This window comes from Bipolaris maydis, assembly GCF_028858645.1.
Source record: "Bipolaris maydis strain C4 unplaced genomic scaffold PSV08scaffold_2, whole genome shotgun sequence".
Classification (NCBI taxonomy): Eukaryota; Fungi; Ascomycota; class Dothideomycetes; order Pleosporales; family Pleosporaceae; genus Bipolaris; species Bipolaris maydis.
Window position 1 is genome coordinate 3,255,617 of NW_027093858.1, and position 15,600 is coordinate 3,271,216.

At 51.4% G+C, this 15,600-nt stretch overlaps 5 protein-coding genes across 5 annotated transcripts; 2 read left to right on the forward strand and 3 right to left on the reverse strand.

The window, feature by feature from the left end:
• Positions 1-321: 321 nt before the first annotated feature.
• On the reverse strand, positions 322-1,733 carry PSV08DRAFT_196138 (V0 complex, c/d subunit of ATPase; the record flags this gene model as incomplete). The annotated part of the gene is made up of 4 exons (XM_014224791.2): positions 322-529; positions 584-1,476; positions 1,530-1,618; positions 1,672-1,733. 4 exons carry the CDS (start codon positions 1,731-1,733, stop codon positions 446-448), a joined length of 1,128 nt encoding a protein of 375 aa, XP_014080266.2. The 3' UTR covers positions 322-445.
• A 320-nt stretch (positions 1,734-2,053) lies between these two features.
• Positions 2,054-4,701, forward strand: PSV08DRAFT_385028 (uncharacterized protein; the record flags this gene model as incomplete). The annotated part of the gene is made up of 1 exon (XM_014224792.2): positions 2,054-4,701. One exon carries the CDS (start codon positions 2,054-2,056, stop codon positions 4,487-4,489), a length of 2,436 nt encoding a protein of 811 aa, XP_014080267.1. The 3' UTR covers positions 4,490-4,701.
• A 533-nt stretch (positions 4,702-5,234) lies between these two features.
• PSV08DRAFT_407635 (C2H2 type zinc-finger-domain-containing protein) lies at positions 5,235-6,418 on the reverse strand (the record flags this gene model as incomplete). Its single annotated transcript, XM_014224793.1, has 2 exons — positions 5,235-6,198; positions 6,306-6,418. 2 exons carry the CDS (start codon positions 6,416-6,418, stop codon positions 5,235-5,237), a joined length of 1,077 nt encoding a protein of 358 aa, XP_014080268.1.
• Positions 6,419-6,968: 550 nt separating this feature from the next.
• PSV08DRAFT_27041 (uncharacterized protein) lies at positions 6,969-9,471 on the reverse strand. Its single transcript, XM_014224794.2, has 3 exons — positions 9,172-9,471; positions 8,767-9,114; positions 6,969-8,703 (listed from the first exon to the last, which is right to left on the reverse strand). Exons 1-3 carry the CDS (start codon positions 9,179-9,181, stop codon positions 7,235-7,237), a joined length of 1,827 nt encoding a protein of 608 aa, XP_014080269.2. The 5' UTR covers positions 9,182-9,471; the 3' UTR covers positions 6,969-7,234.
• Positions 9,472-9,647: 176 nt separating this feature from the next.
• Positions 9,648-14,404, forward strand: PSV08DRAFT_399352 (uncharacterized protein). The gene is made up of 2 exons (XM_014224795.2): positions 9,648-9,853; positions 9,923-14,404. Exons 1-2 carry the CDS (start codon positions 9,771-9,773, stop codon positions 14,259-14,261), a joined length of 4,422 nt encoding a protein of 1,473 aa, XP_014080270.1. The 5' UTR covers positions 9,648-9,770; the 3' UTR covers positions 14,262-14,404.
• The last annotated feature ends 1,196 nt before the right edge of the window (positions 14,405-15,600 follow it).

The window sequence follows — 15,600 nt, forward strand, 5'->3', positions numbered from 1 at the left end:
CTACAGTCCACTTTCATTTTTCCAGATTCAATCTGGGTTACCCGGAGTATTCTCGAACTAGCTTCGGTTCACCGTATAAGACTTAATCAGGCATAGTGTCTGGTGAGACGAAGCACAATGAACATGTTTTTCCAGTTCACTATGAGCAAGTTCATCGCATCGGCGCTTTCATTGAGAACTAACAATGCGTCTGCCTGGCTAACAGGGTGAAAGCTGCACAAGCACCTAAGAAACGACCTGACCTGGTTCACACACTAAGTTTGACGAAACGGGAATACAACATTGCACTTTCACGTGGACGACGGATATAGGCGGGACATGCAACGAGAAGAATGCACACAAATGTACATGTGACAAAACTGGATATACGAACCTAAACCTAACGCCAGCCAAGACCCTTTGCGGTTGGACCCAAACATGCTATTACTACAAAGGAGCTACTGGCTCAGAAGACGCTGATGTAGTTGCCAATGCGCTCCTTCTGGTTCTGCGCAATGCACTCGGCTATCCAGGTGATGTTCCGGATCTCCTACAAATGGTGTTAGCAACTATACCCATTTGATTATCACAATCTGCAACGTACCTGTTCTCGAAGCTTTACCCATGCGTACACAATGGCGTGAGTGAACTGGTGCGTGAAGGCGAGTTTTGAAATTTCCATCTCCTTTTGGTAGAACAGATCCTCCAGACTTCTTGTTTCGCCACCAACACCACCTGCCATGTTGCCTACACCACCACCGTTCTGGCTGAGGCCCGTCTGGTCGAAGAACATCTTGTAGTCGGAAACACTCTCGACGGCGATACGGACACCCTCCACGTCATCGGCTCTTGATAGCATCAAAGTTCCTTCGGGATACAGCTTGCCGAGCTCGGGGTAGAGCTTCTTTCTCTCGTTCTTGGAAAGCTCAGTACCGAAGGAGTTGAGAGAAATGTTGATACTTCTGCGGTCGGCCTCAAACTCCAGAACCTCAGACATGACATCGGAGGTTGGTGTACCGGCAATGTCGGGGCAGGAGTTGATCCACTGGTGAAAATCCTCAAGGTAATTCTTGTACAGAGTGTTACGGATAATCTCAATGTTCAGTTCGTCCAAGTCCTGGTGGCTGAGCGAGCCCTTGAAGTAGGGCGCAAGCGGCGTCTCGATGAGGACCGAGTTGTACAGTTCCTCAATGTTGGTGGCCACGCACAGGACGGGCATGGTCTCGAACCAGCCAAGCGGGTGGCACCTCTCAAGCAGCTCCCGCGTATCCCTCTCGTGCAGCGTGCCCGTAATCAGAAGCGCGACGTTGTCAATCATGTATCCGTAGGTCAGGTACTCCATGAACTTGGCCAGCGAGCCGGTCGCGTTGGCTTGGAGATAGCGGAACTCGGCTACCAGCTTGTCTGTGGTCTTCGCGGCGAGAGCAGACGTCGAAGGGTTCGGGGGCAACGAGTTGAGAAAGTCGCCATATGCGGGCGCAAGCTGGAGTTTGACATCTAGAGCATGGTCAGTCCATGTGCAGATGCAGGCGCGATCGGATCTGATATACCATCGATGGTCTCGCACTGGGTCAAGTTGCTGTAGTTCTGGCTGGTGAGCAGCGCATTGCGGTAACCGCGCACGATACCCTCGATGTAGCTGGAGAAGATTGTTAGGAGCGGCGTCAGTTTGGAGATGCACGGAATGCGTACCCGTATTTGACGTTATAGTAGAGACCCTCCATGTTGTGCTGATGCTTTGCTGCTGGCAACATTCATCCATTCACTCACGAAGAGCTCCAGCTAGGGCGTCATGCCAAGCCTTGGCCCGTGTCGCGCCTGCCTCGACCGACGCCTGGGGTGTTTGCGCGCTAGCCGTAATCGCCGAAGTGGCAGTGACAACTTTCTTAAGTCCATCGTCACTTCCTCACTCGCATCACTCACACCCAACGCACTCAACGCGCCCCATCCCGCATCGCCCACAGCAGTTGCGTCGCCCATCTTAACATCTTCCGATACCAGCAATTGTATAGCAACTGCCCAGTAAGTGACACCCCGCGCCCGCGCAACGCGCTTACTGACCTCGGCCTTAGACATGTCAGCTACCGCTACCCGGCGCTCAACGCGTCGCACGGCGGCAGCAGCAGCCTCGACTGAGGCCGCGCTGTCAGCCTCGGAACAGAGCTCGCAGCAAGGAACTCCTCCACCAGAGGTTCCCAAGAAGAAGGCCCGAAAGACCAAGGCTACCTCCACCAAGGCTGAGCCGCAGGTCGTGATCGAGTCGCAGCAGACCGTCACCAAAACTCGCGCCTCGTCACGCGCAAACGCTACATCCACATCGGCCGCAACCACCGCCACGACCCAGGCCTCAACCGTCACTGCACAAGCACCTCCCACCGGGAGGAAGCTCACCAGGGCCGCCCGCGCCGCCCACGTAAAGGCAGGTGGACAAGCCTCACCACAGCGCAGCCTGGAGCAAGTCAGACCCGTGAAGCGTGCGCGCAGCACCGCCCCGACCAAGGAGACCAGCGCGAAACGACAGGCGACATCCGCAAAGTCGACGCGAAAGAGCATCGTCAACGACCAGGAGAACGAGGACGACTTGGGCCCCTTCTTCACGGCCGGTAAGGATCATTTTTTCTCAACCCCAGAACAACAGTCCGAAGTCACCAGCGAGTCATTAGAGGAAGAAAACGCCAAGCAGCGCAAGGAGATTGGTGAGCTCCGCGCCCGCATCACAGATCTGGAGGCCCTGAACCAGGATCTTGCGTATAAGCTTTATGAACGAGACCAGCAAATGCTCGCACTTGAGAGCAAGAACCTGCGTCTGCAAAATGAAAACTTCCGTCTGGAAAATGAGAACTTCCGTCTGACTCAACTCCCCAACGATAGCTATCGTTCACCAGCTGACCAAAACGATGCAGAATTCGACAGTGATATCTTTGATTCATCTGATCCCATCCCACAGCCTGTCTTCACCAATGGCAGTGAGTCCGCACTCGCACTCCTCCAGAAGATTGAAGAGTCCGCGAAGGAGACGATACGCAGCGAGCCGGCATCAAGTAACAATGACACACACGCTGACAACAATGTTAACTCTGTGTCTTCACAGCCCCAGTCCATCAAGAGGACATTTACTGAAGCCACAGCTACCCCGGATCGTTCGGCTGAGAAGTCAAATATTTTCAGCCGGTCCTTCTCCGCCATAAAGTCAAGATTGTTCTCATCAACTCCTAAACCCCCTCCAACCCCGGAAGTTGCCTCGCCTACTCCAACAAGGTCTTTGCCACCCCAGGATTCGCTGACGGAGACACTTTCACTTCCACCAACACCTGTTGGTGAGCGTGTCCAGACCCCAAGTAAGAAGCGCGGTCTGGGCAACACCATGATTAAGGTGCTGCTCAAGGGTGTTGACCAAGAAGACAAGCGCAAGGCGGAAGATTGGGCTAGAAAGGTCATTCCTGAGCTAAGGAATGACAATAACTTCCGTGAGAAGCGTCGACGACTCGAGACGCCCGTCTTGTGCAAGGATCTCGTCCACTTCCCCGCAGCCAAGCCTTGGGAGACTGGTTTCGGTGACCCACTTGGCGATCTGGACGACGACGATGTCGTTCCGGTTTGGGCTGTCTATCTTGAAATGAAGACTGAGGAAGAGGAGCACGCTGCAAAGAGGCAAAAGAGGGCTACCGTCAATTCCGCGGAAGATGAGATCCCCACCATTGACGAGCAGTTTGCGGCTAGCAACAGCATGCGCACATCAAAGAAGCTCTACGACAGCCATGGCCAGTCTACATCCCTCTATGACTTGCATCCTCGTCGGTCAATCGATCCTTCTCCGATGTTCTCAAACTCTCTGTCACACAGCGAAGGTGGTAACATCTTTAGTGAACTTCAAGGGCATGAGAACGCTGCCAGGATTCGTGAGAATGACCGTGAGATTCTCAAGAATGCAACCAAAGAGACGGTCAATACCCAGACGCAAGGCTCTGTTGGACTGTCATTCAGCGTACCCGACGAGTCTGATGACGAAGACTCAACCGCAGATGCTGAGACTTCGGAAACCGAGACTCCTGCAGGCGAAGCCAGTCCAATTTGGACCCAGCCGCCGCCCCCCGCGCCTGTCCCTGCGCATGCACCGCTACCAGGAGGTTCTCCAACCGAGCCGCCTCTCAGCCCTCCGAGCCAGCAGCCTGTAGACGAAGTCGCACGTCAGCGTCAGCGTCTCATGAAGCACACACCTGCTAAGCCTTCTCGCCTCCGTGAGGCAACGTACCCTTCGCCGAGTGTTTTCTCGGACGCTGGTAACGAGTCTCTTCTTGCTGCTACCCCTGCTCCGGTTGCTGCTTCTGCGGTTTCCATGTTCGACGACATGCCCGCAGCACAGACCATTGAGCTTGACGCTGAAGAGAAGGCTGCCCTTGAGGAGCTCATCGACTCGGACGAATACAAGAAACAGCTTGCCGCCAACTGGCCCGCCGCTACCCTCACGTATGAGTCGGACGAGGAGGAGCTCAGCCCCATCTCCACCTAAGTCCGCATCTTGCGTTTTGTTCTATTGTTCGCCCTTTCCCCATCCCCGTTCCGAAATTGACCGAAGAGGCGTTGGACAGGATCCTCCGACTCAAAAAAGCATGTTTGTATATACTGCATAGTTTGCGTGTTTTGCATAGCCCGGGTCCGGTTCGTTTTCGCTTGCTCTTCTTGATTTCTGTGTGCTCTTCTCATGTATTATATATTACGGACCCGGCTTGTTACTTGTTTTCACTTGGGCGTTTGTTATTAAGGGGACACATAAAAAGATGGATGATTCATGACTTGCAGTATACCCCCTCTTGTTTTTTTACTTTCCCCGTCATCATCACCATCACCATTATCATCATCGCTCACTACACGACGACTACTTGTATGAGCTTTTTGTCGGGATCAGAGGGGCTTATGATGTAGTCTTGTTTTTTTTACACGTTTGCATTGTTTGGGGGAACCTTCTTGTCGTTGTACCTGCTCTTCTTGATTTCTTGCGCTTGCTCTTCTTGCTCTTTCTCGCGTGCTCTTTTCCTCCCAGCAACTGCATCGTGTTTTCTGTTCTTGTTTTTATACATCCAGGGGGGTTTCTTCTTTGATATGCACGCTTTCCTCCCCCCAATTGCCCTAATTACATACTTGGTACAGCATCGGAATAAATACGTTTACATTATCACTTGCGCGCTTCGTGTTGGCGAATGTGACTCGAAAGAAGGAAAACAGTTGGTTCTTTTGTACTAATATACACAAACGATTCATCCAGCCTGATACACCGGATTCTCCGTCTTGTAATATATCGCCTTGACCGGCTGGCTCAACGCCCGCTGACTCACTTTCTTCTGCGCAACAACTTGTTGCCGCCGCATCTTCTTATCCAGGCTCGCCAAACTAACAAGTTGCGCCGTCGACAAACCCGACAAACTGAGTTCGGTATTGCGCCCTGTTATCGGCGGTGCAGGTGTAGGCGGAAGAAGCGGACCAGAAGATATCTCAGAGTGGGACGACGAAACCGCCAGCGATGATACTTGTTCCGTACTCGACACAGCACCATCTTCTTCTTCATCCCGCTGTTGCAAAGATCGACGACGCGCCACACGCTTCCCACTCCTCCTCTTCTTCTTTCGCGTCATCCCCACATCTTCTACCCGCCTCACGTTTTCTCCCTCCCCTTCTTTCTCATCTTCCTCCTCGTCTCCCTCTTCCTCCGAAGAAGACAAGAAAAACTCACCCCACAACCCCGCCTCAACCTTGCAATGGCCCCTATCACGCATGTGACTCTGCACGCTCTTCACGCTCCCTTTTTCGCGAGCGCAGAAGATGCATTCGTGGTAGGTGTGTATGAGGAGGGAGAGGTAGGCGAGGAGGGGTTCGATTGCTGAGGCGGTGGTGGAGGATGTAGAGGGAAGGAAGAAGCTGTGCGTGCTGGACATGTGGGATAGGTTTGTGGAAAGGGTGGGTGAGGCGTGGGGGCAGAAGAGGCAGGTTGATAGGTCTGGTTTTGGTGTCGAATTGGGTTGTGGGGAGGGGGAGGATGAGGCGTGGGTTGAGGAGGAGATGGGTGATTCTGGTCTTGAGTCTCGATGACTTGGTTCAGGAATGGTTTCGGTTTGTCGCGTCTTTTTCCGTTTGCCAGTGCCGTTGTTGTCATTTTCAAAGTCTGCGAATTCGGATTCCGATACAGCAGGTTGGCCTGAGATTTTGCGGTGCAGGTTGTGGATACTAAGAAGTATTTGTTAGCTTTTGGATTCTCTTCTTGAATATTAAGTGGTGTTTGGGCGAATATTCAACGTTCCAGGTTAATGAAGAAGAAAATAGGGTGTACTTACTGCCATGCCCCCCTCATATGACTTCTCTGCAATCCATTACTTTCAAAAGAGAGCGAACAAGTGTTACACGGAAACGCCGTCCGCAATCCAGTAGCTCCAGTGTCATGCACCATTTTCGCTTGTTGTTTTGGCGTAAAGTATTAACTTAAAGGAGAGTAAAAAAAGGTCTTAGCTATAAAGTTGTGAATATAAGACCTTGCGGCTGAAAATGAGCTGAGTGGATGATATAAATCCTGGTAAGGCATCAAGGCCATTATATACTCAGGATACCATACTATCAGAAGTATGGTAAATGGGGATGGTGTAATGTCACGTGATGAGACCTATGGGGCGCAGCCATCTGCAAGCCATAAAATGAGTCATTTTGAGTTCATGTGTATTCACCTACGCACATGGCGCCAAGCGAGCATCATTCTAGATGCAGCATGAGTCTTGAGCGAGTTTAGTCTTGGACTCCGGATCGAGCGTGCAGATACTAGTAGATTGAGATACAGACTGGGGTAAAGGAAATCGAGTGCAAGGAGAGCTAATTGTACTATGTTGTTTTGGGAAAGGTAGCTCTTCTCAACGTCTCCACAGAAGCAACGACAGAAGCCTCGGCAGTCGATTCTCCAAGTCAACCTAGCTACTTCAATCACCCCGATGAAAACAAAAAGACATTTTCAGTTGTTCATTTCGTTATCGATATAGAGAATAAACGCCATGCAAGACCAGCATATTACCATCCAAAACGCCTACCAAACAGAAACCAACCCCCGCTCTTGACTAGAGCCACCTCTCCTAACGTTGCCCAAAACGCCTTTAGCACTAACTGCTGCGATCCGTAGATTTACCCCATACTGATATCATGTTTGCAAACCTTTGCCGTGTGTTGCAGTGTTGTCACAAACGCCATGAAAAAAGGGGGAGAGGGTGGCCAATAGACACCTCTACAAGAAAAAGGTATCCGGAAGTGTGGACAGAAGGGCGAAAGATACGACTGCACCAGTGGCGCCAAGAAGAGGGTATGCAGCCTTGTTAAGAACCTTACCAAGCACAGAGCGAGGTATTTTCTTTGGACGCTGAGCAATTTGAGCTGCTGTCTGAGCGGCAATGACCTCAGCAACTGGATCTGAATCCATTGAGTTGCTTGCACTACCATCAGTAGCAACTGAGACCGTCTTCGGAATATCCTCTTGGAGTACTGCTGGCTCCTCGTCAAGTACATCGGCCTTGCGCTTCATGTCGTTGACTGATATTGGAGTGGGCGGATGTTCTTCGACAATCTCTTCGACAACCTCTTCAACAATCTCTTCAATGGAAACCTTCGTGCGACGACCTGGCTGCAATGGCGTAAGGACCTCAGCTTCTGAAACTGGGGCTGGTGGAGGTGTTTGGAGTCGGTGAGCTTGGGATGGCTCGCTGGCCTGGGGATAGAAAGATCGAGCATCAACGGGCTCTTGTGCAAGAGTCTGTACAGAGTTGTACACTAGAGACGGGTGTTCACAGGTCATGCCCACATGGTTGGCTGGCTGGTACCAGTCTTGAGTTTCGTCCTGAGAACAAGGAGGATATGACCAGGTGCCCCAGGATGCAGGTTTAGATGCGGAACGAGGTGGCAGAGGTGGGGCCGTCTCGCAACATGAAGGCGGGTGATCGATTTTGGCAGCCTTTGCCATGCCAGCCTTGGAAGACTCACCGCATGTGTTTTCATGATAATCAGAGCGTTGCAGCCCAAATGTTTCAAGACAAGGAAGTCGCAATGGGGCCTCCTCCGCACCCCTAAAAGTGTAAATGCGTCGAAAGGGAGCATCATTTAGATTTGTGTTGGCAGACTGTTCCGAGGCGGATATTGTGTCCCTGTTCGCGTACTGGGTTCCATGGGTGACTGAGTTTGCGACAGGCTCAGAGTATTCAGCCTCGTTCATCTCGCCTTCAGATTCAGAATCAATCTCAGAGCTGTCAATGCTTTCAGACTTGCTGTCGACGTCACTCTCAATAGGTTCACCATCGTCTTTTGCACTGGCAAAACTGCGAGTGTGAGGTAAGACTGACTCATCGCCATTTGACGCATAACCGGCTTGATGTATGTTTTCACCTTCCTTGTCCTCGTCACATAAATCCTCGACAATCGTAGTACGCAATATGGACTTATTGTATACATCCGGACCAAAGCGGCTTGTCTTGGCTGGCTGCCCCTGGAGCAGCATGTCTTCCATGACTATGGTAGCGTCTCCCTGATCTTGAGCCTCTTCGGAGTCGTTTTCGGCGAGAAGTCGATCGATGTGGCTGCCACAGCGTGGGAGTGGTTCCACTTCTACCTCCTCGTCCTCGCTCTCGGCGTCAGGCACAGTGAAACCAAGGGAGAAAGGGCGTATGAGCTGAGCCTCGAAGACGTATCTGCGGGCTGGAAAGAATTCTGTATAACATGTCAGCCTCAGGTAAGAGGGGCAAGGCTGAGTGAGGGGTATTGGAGACGTACCCTCGTTACGATTAACGTCGGTGCCAAACTGGAGTTCGTCGCCATACGAGAGCTTTGTAGGTGTGTTTGGTGTTAGTTTCTGGCCGTTGATCATAGTGCCGTGCATGGAGCCTTGGTCGCTGATGTAGACTTCAGGTACGCCGGTAGTGGAGTTGGCGGAGAGGACAGCATGTTGGCGAGAGATGACTGGGCTGTCGATATATGCATTGTGCGGTGCGGCCATCAGCTCTTTCTTGGTAACACTGCTCGAGGCACGGCCAATAGCAAAGGTTGCGTTCAAAGGCAGGTCGAATTGGCGGGTCTCGTACGTGTCGTACCGCATCACGTCCCGGAGGACGACACGGAAGACTGGAAGGTCGGTAAGTCGGGAGGCTTGCATGACGGGCGATGCAATGGGATGCTCACTGGATGTCATAGGGATAGCTGTGAGGGTCGTGGAGAAGGACCAGGCAGTTGGGAGAGTAGGGGGCGGTTGCAAGGGAGAGTGGAGTGAGAATGGTAAGACAGAGTAGGCGGGGGCGCAGTTCGGCGGGGAGGGGGCGCTTGGTAGTACCAGAGATCAAGAGATGGTTGCGACAACAATGTGTATTGATTAGGTTTCTGAAAGAAAGAGAGTGTATGCTAAGCGGCTGTGGACATGTAATATGGACAGCCAGCAAGTCGTCAGTCGAGGCCGCCCTCAGGAGACGACAAGGCGGGGCAGGGCAGTGAATAGACAAGGCAGCGATGGGGTGGTGATGATGGACCAGGTCACTAGGGCACTAGGGGCCTTGTGGGGTGCTATCAGCTTATCAGCCCGCATTAGCCCTGCACGCCCGTCTTAGCGTGAATTTGCGTCCCCCACCCAAAATCTTCAGAGGCGCGCAACTGAGAAAGTACAGCCAACGTCCTCTTGTCGCCCGGAACATGACTCACCCCGCCACGACTATGCAACAAGACTGCCACGGCCTGCGATAGCACGACACATACTCATTGTAACCTGAACATCAGCACCAGCCGCCACCATGGAGGCGCCGCGCACCACGGCCAAGCAGCAGGTCGTCGACCGCATCCCCGCGCGCATAAAGCACATCCAGTTTGGCATATAGTAGGCACCTCGGCCGTGGCACATATGCTGCCACAAAGCACCAGAAGAACTCGTAGTAACACTCTCCAGCTCCAACCAGGACATTGTCAATCAGGCCGTCCTCGAAGTATCCGACCGCAATGTCTACGATCTCCAACCCGCCGCCGACAATACGCGCACCCTTACGGCCAACGGGCCCATGGACACGCGCATGGGTATATCCAGCAAGCAAGGAACCTGCGCAACATGTGGCGAGGGACTCGACACTTGCAACGGCCACTTCGGCCACATCAAGCTGGCGCTGCCCGCATTCCACGTGGGCTACTTGAAGCACATTATCGAGGTGCTCAACTGTATATGCAAAGACTGCTCCCGCGTCCTGCTTGACGAGGTTGAGCGCCGGAGATATTTGCGCAGCATGCGCCGCCCGGACATGGATACCCTGCGAAAAGGCGCTGTGACCAAGAGGATTCTGGAAGACTGTCGCAAAAAGAAGACCTGCCCTTACTGTAACGGTCTCCAGGGCACCGTACGCAAGGTGCCTGGCCATCCGCTCAAGATTATTCACAACCGATACGATGCTTTCAATCGATCCACAGCAAAGACCAAGAAGGCGCCTCCGGGAAAGATTGAATTCGACCAGTCGTTCGAAACCTCAAAGTCTGCAAACCCAGATCTGGACAAGCACTTGAAAAAGGCCGTCGATGATATGCACCCGCTGCGCGTATTGAACCTCTTTAAGAAAATATCTCCCGAAGACTGCGAGCTGCTGGCCATGATCCCCGAAGACGCACGACCGGAGATGCTGATATGGGAATACATGCCAGTGCCACCCGTGGCGTTGCGACCATCAGTCATGCAGGAAGGAGGTGCTACGGAAGATGATGTGACTAATAAGATCGGAGATATTTGTCACATCAGCAGTATAATACGAGCGGGACTTGCACGAGGCTTTCCGCTCCAGATTCTAATGGAACAGTGGGATTTCCTGCAGCTGCAGATTGCCATGTACATCAACAGCGATGCGCCGGGTCTCAAGCAACAGGGTCTGCAAAAAACTATGCGTGGATTTTCTCAGCGTCTCAAGGGCAAAGGTGGTCGATTCCGACAAAATCTTTCTGGAAAACGTGTCGATTTCTCTGGTCGTACAGTCATTGGTCCAGATCCAAACCTGAGCATTGATGAAGTCGCGGTGCCAGAGCGTATAGCTAAGAACCTGACGTATCCTGAAAAAGTTACACGCTACAATATTGACAAGTTGCGAAGGCTTGTAAGGAACGGTTCTAACAAGTACCCCGGAGCCAACTACATTCTCGATGACCAGGGCCCGAACAAAGATAGAGGCAAAATCTCCCTCATTGCCCTTTCGCGATTCGATACCAAGGGTGAACGCCTCGAGGGCGCCTCGAAACGACTCAAAATTGGCGACATTGTTGAACGCCACATCGAGGACGGCGACATCGTCCTCTTCAATCGACAGCCGTCCCTGCACAAGCTCAGTATTCTGAGCCATCGAGCAAAGGTGCGCCCATGGAGAACGTTTCGACTGAACGAATGTGTGTGTAATCCTTACAACGCCGATTTCGACGGTGACGAGATGAACTTGCACGTTCCTCAAACCGAAGAAGCCCGGACAGAAGCTACCGAGCTCATGGGTGTCAAATACAATCTGGCTACCCCGAAAAACGGAACACCAATCATTGCCGCTATCCAGGATTTCATTACAGCTGCGTACCTTCTCAGTAACAAGAACAACTTTTTCGACCGTCGCACCTTTTGTCAGATTGTAAACTACATGTTCAACGGCGAAGGAGCATTCGATCCGGACACTGGCAAGAGACACCCCATTGAAATTCCGCCCCCGGTTGTATTGAAGCCTCAAGCGCTCTGGACTGGAAAGCAGGTCTTCAATCTACTGATGCGTCCGTACAAAAAGTGCAGAGTCTTAGTCAACCTTGAAGCTGCTTGCAAGCAATTCAAAAACACTCCTGACCAGCCTCCTGACCTGAACGAGAACGATGCCTATCTTGTCATTCGCAACTCCGAGGTCATGTGTGGTGTTATGGACAAGGCAACTGTCGGTGACGGTAAGAAGGACTCTGTCTTTTACGTCATGATGCGAGATTTCGGCCCCGACCATGCTGTCCAAGGAATGAACCGGCTTTCCAAACTTTCTGCACGATGGCTCAGCAACAATGGTTTCTCACTCGGAATCAGCGATGTGACCCCAGGGGAAAAACTTAATAAGAAGAAGCAGGATCTCGTTCAAGAAGCGTACGCCAAGTGCGACAAGCTGATCAAGGACTTTAAAGAAGGAAAGCTGCAGCGTGATCCAGGTTGTGACGAAGAGCAAACAATGGAGAACAGGATTGGTGGTATTCTGTCCGGTGTTCGTCAAGCTGCTGGTGACATTTGTTTCGAAGAGTTGAGCAGGTGGAACTCTCCCCTACTTATGGCCAAGTGCGGTTCAAAGGGATCCAACATCAACGTCTCCCAGATGGTTGCCTCTGTCGGACAACAGATGATTGGTGGTGCACGTGTGGCGGATGGCTTCCATCACCGGACATTACCTCACTTTCCCAAGGCTGCACGTCAGCCAGCGTCCAAGGGTTTCGTCAGTAACAGTTTCTTCTCCGGCTTGACCCCGTCCGAGTTCATTTTCCACGCAATGAGTGGCCGTGAAGGTCTGGTCGATACCGCTGTCAAGACGGCCGAAACCGGTTACATGAGTAGACGATTGATGAAGTCTCTGGAAGATCTTTCCGCGCAGTACGATGACACTGTCAGGAACTCATCTGGTACTGTTGTGCAGTTCCAGTACGGTGACGATAACCTCGACCCCGTGGACATGGAGGGCAAGGCAAAGCCTGTGCATTTTGACCGAACCTTCTCACATGCTGTCACTTCCACTTGGGATAACTCAGAGTCCAGTCTAACGCCTCAGGAAGTACGTGAATACACCGAAGCTAGATTGAACGCCCAAAGAAACAAGTATCCTAGGTATGCACTGGACGGTGTAACGCAGCTAGAGTATCGCGATCAGACCGACAGGGGAATCGACCAAAAGGAGTCGATGCGTGACTTCCTCGACACGGTGCAGGATTACGTTTTCAAGAAAGCCCAGAAACTCGAGACAACGCTTGCATACCTCGGCATTGTGCAACCCAATGACAGGAAGGACAAGAAACAATCGGCAGCCGATGCAGAAAAGTACAGTCTTGCTGATGGTATCGCCAAGATCTCCGAGAGGGCCCTTGATACTTTTATCACCCTATGTTTGACAAAATATCATCGCTCACGTGTCCAGCCCGGTCACGCTGTAGGAGCCATTGGAGCTCAGTCTATTGGTGAACCCGGTACGCAAATGACCCTCAAAACTTTCCATTTTGCTGGTGTCGCTGGTATGTCCATCACCCAAGGTGTACCCCGTATCAAGGAAATCATCAACGCCTCCTCCACCATCTCTACTCCTGTCATCGCCTGCGAGCTTTCCAACAAGATCTCCGAGTCTGCTGCACGAATTGTCAAAGCACGTGTCGAAAAGACATACCTCCGCGACGTCATCTCATACGTCGAAGACGTTTGGCACCCCAACGGTGCCTATATTGCTATGCGTATTGACTGGGATACTATAAACAAGCTTTTCGTTGATGTACAACCCTACGAGATTGCCGCGGCCATCAATGCCCACAAGCCACTCAAATGGGGCAAAGCCGGCGCAAACGTGCGCATTTCTTCCTCCATAATCCGCGTCGAAGTCCCCGATCCCAACGCCGCAAAGAAGCGACCCGTCAAAACAACACGCAACCACAAAGAGTACTTTGAGCGTGTCCAACAAGTCAAGTCGCTCATTCCGGACGTCGTCATAAAGGGCTACCCAGACTGCTCCCGCGCCATCATCAAAAAAGAAAGCAGTCCCAACGCTCAAGGTCACTACGAATGCCAACTCCTTGTCGAAGGCTACGGCCTCCAAGACTGCATGACCACGCCTGGAATCGAACCTTACAACACAAAATCCAACCACGTCATGGAAGTCAAGACCGTTCTCGGCATCGAAGCCGCCCGCGCTACCATCGTCCGCGAAATCGGCGACGTCATGGGCAACATGGACATCGACCCTCGTCACATGCAACTTCTTGCCGACGTCATGACGTTCAAGGGCGAAGTCTTCGGCATCACGCGTTTCGGTCTCCAGAAAACGCGTGATTCCGTCCTCCAACTTGCCAGTTTCGAAAAGACGCCTGATCACCTGTTCGAAGCTGCGGCACGCGGAAAGACGGATACGATTGATGGCGTTAGCGAGTGTATTATCATGGGCCAGAGTGTTAAGTTGGGTACCGGTGCGATGCAAGTTGTCAGACCCCTGTTTTTGGGTGGCGAGATTGGGGAGAAGAGGACGATGTTTGAGGAGGGATGGGAGGCTTTGTGAGGGGGTGTGGTAGCTTTTTGAGGGAAACAAAAAAGAAGAGGGTGGGGGGTAATGTATATATGCATGGGATATGGCGTACGCTTTTTTTATTTTCAATGATGTGTATTTGATAGTGGATAGCATGCATACCGGAGTAAGAAATATGACTTTGTATCTCACATTGGACCTTGTAGATGTTTTTTTCTTTCTTTCGTTGATGAAGTGGGGGGTTGTCGCACGATTGGTTCTGCAGGGAGATGTTTTGGTACGCAGTAGGTGGAGTAAAGCAGTGCTAAATACTCGGCGAGAGATTAGGAAAGGGAGATGGTCGTCTTGTTGATCAGGGGGAATAAGGCCTTGGATTTGCGTCGCTCTGACGCTATGAAATTTTGCTGCTTGAAAGTTCGTTTTCAAGCGGCTCTAGGGTAGGTTTTACAATGATGGGTTGGTGAGGTAGGTGTAAGGTAGGTGTAAGATTAGTATAGTAGCGTTCGAAAGAAATTCCAGTTCTAACTGAATGTTTAGAAGCCATAGTCTTCGTGTACATTGCATTTCTCTGTACGTATTCTCAGAGGTGCAGTGTAATCCACTAGCGTGGACCCTTAGGAAGCGCTAGTGTGGAGCTTGTGCCATGATGGCGCGTGAGACTACACTAGCAACCTTTCCTATGTTCTCTAGGACTGTGTTTTCTTTTTTTGAAAAGGGAGAGAGGAGGTAGTATTTTGATGCGGCAACCTGCATCTTGAAAGATCTGCTTATGCCTGTTTCGTTGATGGTAATGATACTAAGGCCATTTTGTCTTGATGCGTCGAGATAGAGACTGCCCAGCTTCTATCGGAGTAAGTTGGCAGCAGTCATGCGTCTTGGTATGTCTCTTCATCTGGAACTCTGAGAGCTCTGCCAGGGATTTCACAATACAATTTTTTCTGATATTCTTCTTTTTATCTGATGTGGGGCTTTGAGCATGTGCAGAGGCAAAATCAACAAGAGCGGTTTCATTTGCTGGCAACCGATTATTTCATGACAGAGGTGAAATAATGTAGCGCGAATTAGCATGCGCATTGTCACGAGTTTCTCCTAAACCTGTTACTTGAGGTATTTTTATTTTGAACGCGGCTGCCACTGGTTAGAAATTAGAGAGAACAAAACAAACGAATAAATTTCAGTCTACAAATCTTGTCACAAGGTCCACTACCAAAAGTACTGAATACTGACGAAGGAGCCATTTCAAATAAAAAGGCAGGGTGCTGTGGCGGCTACACCTGCGATGAATGCTTTCTCGTAAGTATTCCTTGAACAATGCCAACATCCTGGTATGCTAACAAGGCGAAGATACTGTAATATCCGGTCCCCGCTACGA

Excerpts from the sequence above, each read along its gene's own strand:
- PSV08DRAFT_27041 (XM_014224794.2), bottom strand. Across the intron at positions 8,704-8,766 it reads CGACGTTAATCGTAACGAGG|AATTCTTTCCAGCCCGCAGA; the intron begins GTACGTCTCCAA and ends CATGTTATACAG.
- PSV08DRAFT_399352 (XM_014224795.2), top strand. The coding sequence starts at position 9,771 with ATGGAGGCGCCGCGCACCACGGCCAAGCAGCAGGTCGTCGACCGCATC. Across the intron at positions 9,854-9,922 it reads CACATCCAGTTTGGCATATA|CTCCAACCAGGACATTGTCA; the intron begins GTAGGCACCTCG and ends AACACTCTCCAG.